The sequence below is a fragment of the Numida meleagris genome, chromosome 8 (genome assembly GCF_002078875.1).
Source record: "Numida meleagris isolate 19003 breed g44 Domestic line chromosome 8, NumMel1.0, whole genome shotgun sequence".
In the NCBI taxonomy this organism is placed as follows: Eukaryota; Metazoa; Chordata; class Aves; order Galliformes; family Numididae; genus Numida; species Numida meleagris.
In genome coordinates this window covers 540036-552814 of record NC_034416.1, presented here as the reverse complement: position 1 = coordinate 552814, position 12779 = coordinate 540036, and the positions used below count along the sequence as shown (strand labels likewise).

The 12779-nt window shown below is 52.4% G+C and overlaps 2 protein-coding genes across 2 annotated transcripts in view; both read right to left on the bottom strand.

Moving 5' to 3' along the window:
- The window catches only part of STARD8 (StAR related lipid transfer domain containing 8), a 43078-nt gene extending 40614 nt beyond the window's left edge, over positions 1-2464 (bottom strand). Inside the window, exon 1 of the mRNA XM_021405930.1 lies at positions 2311-2464. Within this exon, the coding sequence (XP_021261605.1) occupies positions 2311-2355 (45 nt within the window). The 5' untranslated portion in view covers positions 2356-2464. The remainder of the gene's footprint in view (positions 1-2310) is intronic.
- On the bottom strand, positions 7597-12497 carry YIPF6 (Yip1 domain family member 6). The gene is made up of 7 exons (XM_021406396.1): positions 12342-12497; positions 11615-11743; positions 11357-11435; positions 10922-10964; positions 10386-10511; positions 10130-10287; positions 7597-9538 (listed from the first exon to the last, which is right to left on the bottom strand). Exons 1-7 carry the CDS (start codon positions 12384-12386, stop codon positions 9420-9422), a joined length of 699 nt encoding a protein of 232 aa, XP_021262071.1. The 5' UTR covers positions 12387-12497; the 3' UTR covers positions 7597-9419.

The following is a 12779-nucleotide window of genomic DNA, read 5'->3' as shown; positions in this document are numbered from 1 at the left end:
CAGTGGTCTCAGGGACGCAGGCAGCAGCAGGGGGTGACATGGGGCTCCGTGTCTGACTTGTGCTACAGAGGGCAACAAACACACTGAGCTCCGAGCACTGCGGCTGTGAGCAGGAGGTGAGCACAGGGCTCGCTGCGGGCACTGCACGGCCACAGCCACGGCCACACAAAGGCAGCAGCAGCCCCGGGACAGGCACAGAGTGAGACGAGGCCGTGGGCTCAGCCTTTTCCACACACATCGTTGGGTTTGGGTGAAAAGCATCACCGTGCCGTGCACAGCACAAGTGCTTCTCCGAGATAAATCCCGGAAGAATGCCCCAGCCACACGGGCAGGAGCGCAGCTGCCGCAGCAATCCACTGTTCCAAGGGCTTCCTCCAGGAGCAGAACAGTGGGAAGGGGCTGCGGTCCCAAGCACTGCCATGGCCTGGGATGCTCTGTTGGAGGCATGAGGAACAGCTGTAGCAGAGGGAGAGATCCCAGGACATTTGGACCCGCCTGGGGTGAATGACTGCAGGGTGAAGGTGGTGAGGGGTCAGCAGACCCTCTGTCCACAGCCCCCAGGAAGCGATACTCATGGAAGTGGTGAAGGTAGCGGAGCAGTGTCACTGCCGGAAGGCAAGGGAGGGAAGGGAGGAAGGCCCTGTCCTCAGCAGGCTCTAGGCATGCCCTTCCATCCCCTCCGTGCTGCCCTCAGCACCTTCTGCTCCCCACCAAACCTTCCGCCTGGCCGCAGCTCCACCTCACTTAACCCCGAAGCCTTAATCCCACTGAGCCCTGCACATTTCTGCCTCTTCCAGAAATCCTTCTGCTCTCCATAGTGGGTAGCTGAGCATCACAGGCACAGGGAGGGGAAAAGGAAAGAATAAAAAGAGAAGGCTGAAGCAGAGCCCTCGGCCCGCACGAGGCCATCAGTGATGTTCTTACCGCAATGGGAACAAGGAGCGGCCACATCCTCCATCACATCCTCCCAGCTCTGCTGAGCCCAGCACTGCAGGGCAGTTCTGCTCTGCTTAACCCTATTTTGGCAGCTTTCCTCTCTCCGCATGGCCAGGAGCTGGGAGGGAACCTCAGCCCCGTCCCCCAGGGCTCATCCCCATGGGGCAGAGCACAGCCCTCCAGCACAGAGTGCAGCCACCACACACCAGACAGCTCCGGAGCCTCGTCCGCCCTCGTGCCCCTGCGTGGAGATGTCCATGGGGGGTGAAGTGAGGACATGGGGAAACAAGCAGCTGGTGCCGGGCAGTGAGGACAGGCCCTGTGCAGGCCCCTGCAGGCAGCACCCACCCGCAGCAGGAGTGTGGTTCTGTTGCTCTCAGCTCCCAGGACAGAGCCCTCAGCACTGAGCTCGCAGGGATGCGGAGGGTTAAGGGGCTGCTGAGCTCTCTGGAGACAGCAGGGACAAGATAGCCAGTAATGCTATTAATGAATTTCACAAATGACATTTTTAGACTCAGACTCAACTATTTTGAGCTTTGCATTGGAAGCCCCAGGGAAGAGCACATTCCACAGGCGCTCAGCACGCAGACCCACGCCTGACACAGCCCCGTGTGCAGCACAACTGCAGTGCTTCGTGCAGGCTGACGCTCCCCAAACCCACCCTACCAACACCTCCAAACCTGCCCAGCACACCCGCAATGCAATGACCCTGCCACAACAAACAGGGTGGACTTCGAGAGGTGCAGGCCAAACCCAAATGAAAAATACCAGATTCCACAAGAACAACTGCTGCAGGAAATTAAAAACCCCATGGCCTGCAGTCTGCACCGCTCCTCCAGCTCCGCAGCCACCCCCTCTGGGTGGGTTCAGCCAGAGCAGAACCAGAGCTGGTGCCCGGTGTGACCCGGAGCTGCAGGTGTCCCCACTGTGGCACGGCCATTCACAGCGTGCTTGGGGTGGGGGCAGGTCTCTGGTTGTGGGTGCTCAGGTAGCGAGAAGGGAGAGATTTGGGCTGTTATCAGAAATAACCAGGAAGAAGCTGCCTACCAAAAGCAGGGCAATACCTGCCCGGGGCAGCAGAGGCACCACTTGTTGCTGCCAGTGATTTGCAAAGGGCGTGCGGGGAAAGCAGCGCAGCTCCTGGGCCCTCTGCTGCCACGTCCTGCCCAGAGCAGAGCCGTGATGGTGGCAGTCATCCCAGCCCCAGCAGAACGCAGACTACACACACACAGCGCCCATCAGCTCGGCACCTTCCGAGCACACAGGCACAGACACGGTGCCCTCCCCAGCACGCACTGAGCGCGTGTGACCCCGGCCCTGCAGAAGTGGAGCCAGCAGGGTGTGAGGACACGCGTTAAACACGCAGCTCCTTACCTTGGCTCTCCTGAAGCACGCCCAGAAGAAATCCAGCAGTGGCATGGTGGGCGCTGGGCGCAGCGCGGGCACTACGTGGTGGGGCTGCCCCTGGGCACGGGGCGAGCCGGGCTCAGCGCACCCATGGGCGCTGCAGGCAGCGCTGGGCAGCGGCAGTGGAGGGAGGGCCGGCAGCGAGCCCTGCCCGCGGGGCGGGACGTGGATTCAAAGGCTGCACCGTTACGCAGTTGGTCGGGAACGGGCTTGGATTGCAGTTGGAATTCCCTGAAGATTGCGCGTTTTAAAAAGCGGCAGGCTTTCCTTCCTGCCTCCTCAGCACAGTGTTCCCATTCCCAGGCAGCTGGAAAGAGTGAAGGAAAAGAGAGACCCGCAGGGCAAAGGGAACAGGAGCTCAGTGTCAAAGGCGCACGGAGGGCGCTGGAAACCCAAGCCCAGATGGTTTGCATTTCCCTCTGGCCCCACTGCAGCTCAGCAGCGGTCTCAGCTCCCAGCGCTCCCAGGCACTGCTCAGAGCTGCGGCCCCAGGTGCCCCCTGGACCCACACAGCCACACACAGTGACCCCAGCAGAGAGAAACGTGAGGGGAAGAGAAAGAGCCACCAATCCCCAGCCCAGCACTTACTGTGCCTCTATTCACAGCTCCTTATCTTCCCCCTGCAAACATTTCTGCAAACGTAGCGTTTGTTTGCATGAAAGCTCACGATAAAAGGAAGTGCCCCAAACCCCTGTGCAAGCACGGGGTGTCGGATTTGCATCCCCCGGGCTGGAATGAGGCTGCTTCTATACAATTCAAAAATAAAACACCAAATAGCAAGTTAGGAGAACATTTCAGAGCAAGCAGTGACCACGGGGCCAGGCTGCCCAGTTGCCCCCTGTGCACCAGCAGCACCACGCAGCCCCAGGCTCTGGCAGCCCCACATGCCGGTGGGGGCCCGCCCCCCCAGCGCCATTTATAGCTGACCCAGCAGGTGCTGCAGGCAGCTGAGCCCCCGCCAAGCGTCAGCCGGGGCCGGCGGGTGCCCGTGGGCTGTTGGTGGGACAGTGCCCAGCTGGGTGCTATGACGCAGAGCTCCCCCCGGCCTCGGTGCAGGCATCCACTCGCTTCCTCCTCGCCCTGTGCTGAGCACAAAGCCAGATGGGGGAGGGAGGATTCCTGGGGAGCATTCTGGGCTCCATTCCCTTTGGTTTCCACTCAGGTTTCTCATTCTGAACCACAGCCCCCCCCCCCAAAAAAAAAAAAGAAAAAAAAAGCAGAAATGTTCAGTGGCAGCCACACAGCTTTACATACAGCCAGGGTGTCCCGCCAGAATCGCTCCATCAGGGCCGTGGCACAGCCCCACTTCGCCTCCCACGGTGCTGTGTGGGTGTGAAGTCCTCTTCCCACTTCCTCCACACAAAAAGCAGCACAAGCAGAACGCTGTCTGCCTCCTTCCCCAGCCCGGCAGACGAGCCACAAAGGCTGCTGCGTGTTTGTGCCCCTCCTTTCGCTCCAGTCATCCCAAAAGCATCCAAGCAATGTTAAATCTGGGACCCTTCTGCATTGCAGCGAGGCGTCATCCTTGGTCAGCATGGGTCCTGAGCAGCAGATCCACTGCACAGTGCCTGAGAACAGCACCCACCGCTTTGCAGAGTGGAGCGGAGCTGGCACATGGTGCTACACCAGCACTCAGACCTCTGCCCAACATTTCTCCTGTACCTGCTCCATAGGTACCCTCATATGTTGGGAAAAGCAAACGCGATTTGTATTATTTCCATATGCAGCTCTATCACTTTAAGCCATATGGGAGCAGGCCCATACCAGGGGCTGTTCCCATCCCATCAGTGAGCAGTTATTGTCAGTGCTTTGCTCTGGAGCCCTGTGGCAATGCACTAAACAGTCCCAGGCCAGCAGCCCCTGGCTGTGCTCAATGGCAGCAGGAGCCTCCGCTGCTGCTCACAGGGCATCAGCCTGGCTTATAAATGACATCCGACACAACAGATCTGACATAGACACACACAGACAGAAGCAACAGTGGGTGATGGTGAGTTTGGTGAAGGCGAGTTATTTTCAGCAGGGCGGCTGCTGCTTCTACTTTGAGGAAGGCTGGGTGAGCTATTAATACAGCACAAGGGTGCGTGCTGCAACCGGAGCAAGGGGGAATGCCCTTCGCCTGCAGTCCAGGTTCCATGGCTGCCTGTACCCAGCAGCTCGTGGCTCAGCCCGCAGTGCAGCCAGGGGGTACAGCTGCTGCCAGCGGGGCACAAGCACCCGGCATCACTCCACTGCTCTCGGGATCCCCAGAGCTGCCTGGGTCTGTGCATTTCCTGCCAAGGGAACACTTGTGATTGCTGAATACCTTGGCTGATGTTTACAAACACTCAGTTCAGTATATACACAAAAGCTAAATAAACCTTCCAAGGATAGATCCTCACAGAGTTGCAAAGCTCCCAGATTTCCTAAACCAGAGATGACATCACCGGAAGACCTCTCAGTGGTGTTGGTGTGATGATGCATGATCTGGGCTGTTCTCCCGCTTCATTTCATCAGGAACAGAGCAGCAATTGGCCAGGGACCACTGAGGCTGCAGCAGATCATGGCAGAAGGGCTGAGCAGGAGACGCACCCACAATGCACACGGGCAGCACTGGTACATGAAAAATGTCTGATTGGCAGAACACTCACCGGCAGGTTCCCCCTCCTCACAGGAACATCACTGCACTGCTGTGACATTAACCTTCCTGTAAGCAGCAGTGCCTGCCCGGGGGGCTCGTGACTAGCAGCAGCAGGCTAAGAACATGTACAGCAAATGCACAGCAGCAGCCATGGCCTGCGATGCTCACTGCCAGGCTGCAGCGCCTGCACTCTGTGCTCTGCCTATGGCCCCCAGCACCAAAAACAACCCGGCAGCTAAATGGGAACACAGCAGGAACAGGGACATGTTTGTCTTTTGGGCCTTCCTGTCTCCATGCCACGCAGTAAGCAAGCTTTGCCTCACTCACGTGTTAGCCAGCAGCTGCCACCGTGGCCATGTGCTGAGGAGCCCTGCCACACTTCTGGCCGAGTTTGGGTTCATGAAGACAGCTGAGGAATGCCTGCCAGGTGCAGCGCTGCTCCCAGCACAGCGAGACAGCCTTCCACAGTCAGCCCTTCCCCCATCAGCCCCACGCATCGGGCTCACCCCACAGCGACAGAGGGCCCTGGAGGCTCCCACACGTGTACCCAGCACCTGTGGCTGCGTGGGGACCACAGAAGCTGCACAGCATGGCCATGCCATGCCCTGCAGTGTGCCAAGGGCCAGGTGCCATGAATGCTCCCGCTCCTCTCCGTGCCCTTTTCGAGCCACTGACAGCACGGGCAGGGCACACACTGAGCGCCCAGGGGAAGGAGTGGGCAGCGAGCAGCCACTGTGCCCAGCAGCACGGGGGGGGTATTTGCAGGGCTGACAGCAGCCAAGCACTGCTATAGCCTTTAGGAATGCCACAAAAACCCAAAGAGAACTTCAGCCAAACACCCGCACACAAAACATCGTTATTGAGCAGCACATTCCTTCCCTCCCCCGGCCCCACATGGTTGCAGGAATGCGCTGCCCTCGGACCCACGCTGCTGCTGAGCTGGGCAGCATGAATTCTGAGACAGCAATACAACACCCCAGAATCAGACTTGGAAAGAACCAGAGATCACCGTGCACCTGAAACCACCAGTTCCCACTGAACTCCCACGTTTACTCTCTGCCTCTCCTGGCAGAGCCCATGCGCTCAGTGGGGACCTCGCCTGGCGCAGCGTGACAGCAGCAGCTGCAGGAGCAGCAGCAGCACCGCTCCTCGCGCAGGGAGGGAAGGGCAGCACAGCACCTCAAGGCAGGAGGGCACAGCACCAGGGAAAGGACCTCACACCTCCGGGGCTGCTCAGGAAACGTGATGCACTGCCACCAACTGTGGCCAGTTCTGCAGCCAGAGCACCAGGAGCCCAAGGAACAAAGCTCCCTCCTCCCCGAGCAGCTGCACACACAGCCGTGCCCAACAGCAGCAGGGAGCGCAGGGCAGGCCTGCACCAAGGTTGCAGAGTCCTCTCCCTGCAGCAGCCTGGGAACTGCCCACAGCATTCCCCATTTCAGGCTGGAGCGACATCACTTGTCTAAATCTGAGATGCTTCACTTGTGCTGCAGCGTAGCCCTCCATGGTTTGCTCTGGGAGCCACCTGCTTGTTGAGGGCAAGCTGCTTCCACACAAGCAGTGTCTGGAGAATATCAAAGAACAAATTATAGTTTTGGCTTCTTCATTTTCTGAAGTCACACAAGACAGTTAACCCCAATCAATTATCAGTCTGACGCTCGCTTCACTGATGCTCGGTGCTTGCTCTCTGCCCTTCCAAGCAGCTATACTCAAAGACCAAGCTCTTCAGCAGACTGTCATCATCAAGATGAAAGGCCAACCACCCTCAGTGAGGCTCCTCCACAAGAGATTACAACATTGTAGTGGGCAAATTCTTTATGAGCCCCTCCCTCAACAGAAAGCTGAGATGCAAGGTCAGGTCAGCCTGATGGTGAGCTGCAGCACCCAGGGCTCCTGGCCGAGAGCATCAACATCCTCCACCTTCCGCTGAAAGAACGATCAAAAAGCACCAAACTTGAGATATAACTTTATTCAGCTGGAGACATGAAGCTCAGGAAAATCTGGCTCCCTGCCTGCCCCTGCCAGCTGCAACTCTGCAGCAAGTCTTCAGCATTGTAAATCCTACCTTCCCTGCTTTAGGTGATGGTTTCCACGCTAAAGGATTACCAGGAGTTAAAAACGAACCACCACATCACCAGTATCTCTCTGCTCATTCTTTCAGATTTAGAACACCTCTCAACTGAAGTCTGTAGCGACCAGCTGAACAGCAAATCCAGTCAATATAAAAATAACTTCTTTGTCTAAGCCAAAAGCCAAATGTTACAGAACAAGCTGCCATCAGACTTCTACCTAAGTCAAAAACAAATAAGGAAGAAGCTGGGATTTTGTTTAATTCCTCTTTACCTTCTTTTCAAAACGAGACGCCAGATCAAATGCAACTCCAATTATCTTTCCAATGTAATACCATATGAATTCACAAGACTGGATATTAAATAATACAGAGACAGAATTCCAAGGATTTCTGAAAAAGTATAGTTAAATTCTTGTGCTGATATAGGAGATTTTCCTCAAAGAATCCAACTTGAGTAGTCAATAGCTTTAGTGTCTTCCTGCTTCTCTTGAGCAGTCCTTTTCAACTTCAGACTGCTAAACCAGCATTTAAATGAATGGAAAACAGCACACTTTAAAGAAAAAAATCACATTCCTTAACAGTAATAATTTAATGGACGTTTAAAAAAATTCCCATTTCCATTTGGTACCCAAGTATATGAAGCACTACAGCTCCTCCTGCAGCAACGTGCAGCACACACACTGGCCCCAGCAGGCACACAGCGGCTCAGCCCCACACACGCCCACTGATGCCTGCTCTGCAACAACCAAGAGCTCCCACAGTTATCTGATTTCTTCCTTTCCTCTTCTCCACCCTCTCAGAAGTGCAAAAAAAATGCCATGTCAGTCCACATATTTAACAACTTCCCACCCAAATACCAAGTATTTAGAGTGCCTATAGCAGAAACGGCACTTTTCTCTATAAATATAAATTAGCAGTATTTACATTTTAACCGGACCCACTTGCATCAGTTTCAGGTCCATTTGCATTAGTACAGGAGAAAGAAAATCCAAAGCTTGTTTTGAGAAAGAGAAAAACACATTTTAACAGCAGCTTCCCCACCCCCAGAGCATTGCAAAGTTCTCCCCTCAGGCTGCTTCCTGAAAATGGCAGGCAACATCAGTAATCTCAATACAACCTTCAACAAACAATGTGCCAGGTCTCACTCAATCCCTAATAGAAATATAAATTACATGCTTAGATGTTCGTGCATGGTTCTCCAGGCAGGAGACGTACTACTGGAGAAGAAAGCCTCCTCCTCTCCTTTTATAAAAAGTGTTGGGAAAGAAAATATAGAAAAGTTTCTCACATTTCATTTTAGGTACAAAGAAACAATATGCAAATTTACTTGCATTTATGTTGAAACACCAACCATGTAAACAACCAAATGAAAGTCACATACAAGCAATCAAGATCAGAATTTGCATCCTACTTCATCACAGCCACCACCTTCACCATGATTTATTTTCCTTCCTCCAACCAATTTTAAAACTTGTGGACCCACGACCTGGTTTGGTATGTTAGCATCTGAACACTTTACCTATCAAAATCTCAACTTCTCAATTATTGTTATTTTTAAGAGATATATTTTGTACTCTCCAGACACTTCTATTTCTGTTTTTAATCAACATGTAGAGTACTAGGTACATCCCTGCTGCAAACCAGCTTTCACTGTTTCTCCAGGACTTTTTAATCTAGAGTAACAAGAAAAGATTTGTAACTATCTACTTACACACCCCCTCTCGGTTGATGTATGGATTAGTTAGTGTAGCCACAGTGCTGGAAACCATTTGGCTAAAACACAATGGCTTGACATGGAAGTAGGTGAAACAAATACAGAGTACATTCATAGGTGCATAGGCAGTCCCCTTCTGCCCAGCTCTAGTTAACAGCAAATTGGACCCAACTTACTCTTTGCCAAGATCTGATTTCAAAGTGAGAGCTTACAGTCCTATGATGCATTTTATATAAATTTCACCACTCTGTAGTGAATGAAAAAGAACAGGAATCAAACACGTTCCTCCTTACCCAACACATAACAGCAATGTAAGGCATGTTTACCCTGAGCAGGAATCCAAGCACAAGCAAGAATCCTGCCAGGCTGTGTGATCCTGTAACTTCACCTATCAAACTCTTGAAGTTCCAAGATCTCTCCCTCTATTCCTCAGGCAGAATATTCCCTGTCACAGTGTGCATTTCTTATTCAACACAAATGAAGAGCAGGGCTAATTAAACAAAAGCTCAGTAGCTGGACTTCCATGTCTTTCAAGAACACGTGATCAGTCTTGCAGTTCTCTGGCTTTATCCCATAACCAGCCTTTTTAGACTATGTGTATAAATTAACAAGAGACAAAGCCAACGATCAACTGCAGTGCTCATTAAAACTTCAGTCTGCATCACGCAGTCTCTTCACTGAGGTGTAAAGGTGAGAATCATCCAGCTGATAACGAAGTAGAAGAGGAAGATGGGGTACACCACGAGAGCTTTGCGGTGCGGCAGCTGGCTGTCAGCCAGGAAAGCTGTAGATGCTGGTGACAGAGGAAAAGAGAAGCACTTGAAACAGCATAAAACTAAAACATTAAGATCCACCACAGCTGTTAAATTTGAATTAAGATCTTGATTAGAATTAAGTTGAAGGACAGAACACAAAGTAAACCACAGCTCAGTAACAATGGTGTCCAATTGCAAATCAAAATTTTATCACGTAGGAAAACAGATGCTGATTAACATTCTGTGGTAAGATTCAGACTAACAGATTAAGAACAAGGGAAATAATTGAAACACCTGTATGAGATGAATGTTCTTTAAAGAGCATTTATAACAGAGATGATGGAATGAAGTACCTAGCATTTCACACAAAGTTTTATATTAATTATTGTCCTTCCCCCAATGGCAATTTGTATAGTACCAGGAAAATCAACAGGAGCGCAATCAGAGGCTGAATCTCTGCCAACACAAGGGTTGGAATAATTATTTCTGCAGTACTGCAGCAGCCTAAGAAACACCTGAAACTATAAAAACCCTTTGGCTTCATTCAGCAGAATGCAAGCAGAGCTACTCCTTTAAGCATCAGACTACTGAGCGCACACAACAGTGCTGTAACTCTCACTGGTACTTACCTAATGTTGACCAAGCAAACATAGCAATCACTACAATAAGGCGTATAATGAAACTGACAGTCCCAGAGCCTGCCAGCAGCACCAGCCTGCACACCAGCATCGCCACCGTCAGGGGCAGGACACAGTAACCCAGAACACACAGGCTCTGAAAAAAAGATCTAAAAAAAGAAAAAGTGGAGAAAAATAGCTAGACCACAGCATTTCTTTAAATTTCATAGACTGAAGCACTGTAACAGTTCCTATAAACAGCACTCACATAGTTCCTCCAAGAAGTTTTGAGTTCACTGTGATGACAACGGCACCAAACCAGATGATGACAAAGACCTCAGCAAACTGGGGCCCTCCATCTTCCTTGCTGTCTGCTGATCCCCCCTGCAGCATCCTGTTGTAGATAACAGATATAAGGAGTCAATTGCAATTGATGACTGAGTTTTTTTGCAAACCTGGAACAGATGACAATAGGAAACTGGAGATGTCGATTCCCTAAGACTGTAGACCAGTTCTTTTTTTCTGTTTTTGTTTTTTAATTTTTGGTAGGCCAGATGCATTAAAATCAAGAGCAGCGTGAATTGGGATCTTTCTCAGTATTATCCTTCTTAAGAGAGGGAGGTCCTAAGGGGCTACAAATGTCCAGAATGTATCTTATAAGTCTAAATAGGCAGTGTTTGTAGAAGACTGGAGGAGCAAAGAACTTGATTGTAACACATGTAAAAAGAAATTCTGAGGTTCTCATACTCGCAGTGTAAAATACTAGAACAAATACAAATAAATCCAGTCCCTATAAGTACTTACAGAGCAAGTGAGACACAAAGCACCAAAGGCCCCCAAAGATCCCCTGGAGGTAAGAAAAAAAATAATCATAAATAGTATACAATGATATTTTTATGTGAGAATTAAGCACTCTTTTCCAACTGCTAGCACATCGCTTTCATTATACCTCCTTACAATTTTACTATTTAACATCTTAAGCCATATTCAGTATGTCAGTTATTGAAAGCCTGCTAACCACTAAAGCTACTTGTTCTACACGTTCTGACACATTCCACTTTAAACCAGCTTTGCTAAGCCCCTGATTTTTCACTTCTGCTATTCAGCACTCTACAAGAACAGAGAACACAGAGCAGACACTTCTGAACGTCCCTTCCACAGAATCCCTCCTTCCCAAGCGTACACAAAGCACGTTGGCAAAACAACTCTTGAAACATTTCAAAAGCATCTTATACTTACAGTCTCTGAGGAGCGCGCTGCTCTTCTTCGGATACATGACGTGGACAAATTTCTTCCCAACAGCCTTCAGATCTCTCAGCTAAAATAAATAAGTGATTTTTATATAAAAGTTACAGACCTCAACCAAAAGCAGAAAGATAAAAAGTAGAGCAGTACTCACAGTAAATCAAAGCAAATTCAACCAAAATATTTCTGTAGCAGACTCTGCAACAAACAAACCCCTTTTACCACAGACAGAGGCACGGAACACAAACTCACAATGGTATCCCTGACAGGTTCATCCAGCGTGGAGTAATCTTCCTCTGGGGAGTGGGACCCCACGGGAACAGTGATCTCCCCTTCCACCGGGATATCCTCAGATATCGACACGTCTGCGAGCCCTGCAAACTGCATGTTTTGTGAAACCTTTAGTGTGAAGGAAACGCAGAGCGGCTCACATTCAATCCTGGTGGTTTTTCCAATGGCATTAGGTGAAAAGTACTGCTCAGAGCTTTAAGGTGCAACATTTAAACACCAAATCCAATGACAGAGTGCAGCGACTGCCTGACACAAACAGCTCGTGGGCTGACACAATGCTCTCAAGTGTACACAAAGCATTTCTGTTCTCTTCAGTAACTCCATTACCTGCTTTTTCTTCCCTATGCAGCCAGCAGTAACTAAAGGAAACAGAAACCTCGTTTACACTCCTATGACAAGTTACACAGTGCCATGCAGCCACGACTCTGAACACGCGGTCCCCGCAGAGTCAGAGGGAAACCGCGCAGCCCGGCACCCCGCGCACAGGGCCGCGCTCCTGCCCGGCGCCGGGAAGCACGGAGCCCACAGCCCGGCTCACTGCGGCCCGCACCGCACAGAGCGCGGCCCGCAACTGCTCCTGCTACAGAGAAGGAAGCCCGGCCGCCCAGCCCGCCCGGCCCGGCCCCACGGCCCGCTCTCGGCACTCAGCACGCCCGGAGCTCCGCACAGCACTCCCCGCCACACTCACCAGGGGCTCGGCCGCCACCGCGGCGCTGCCCTCCGCCGCCGCCATCTTGGCTGCAGAGCCGACGTGGCGCCGCAATTATATCATCACCGCGCGCGGCGCCTAGCGTCACGTGCCGCCGGAGCGTCCGTGGTAACGCGGCTGTGCGCGTCGCGCCTCCCGGCCGGCAGGGGGCGCCAGTGCCGCGCACAGAGGGTCCGGGCTGGGGCGGGGGGCGGCGGCGCCGGGAGCGGCCCCGGGAGCGGCCCCGCAGCCCTCGGGCCCTGCTGGGGGCGGCTCCGTGCGGAGGCCTTGGTGGGCGCTAGGAATTACTCCTTACGGCGGGGGCGGCGCGGCCTCGGAACGGTGCGGTGCGGTGCCCGTCTCCGGCCGTGCCTCAGCTCCCGGGGCTCCGCTGCGCCCGGCCCCGCGCCCCCGGAACTGCACCCCCAGCGCCGCGTC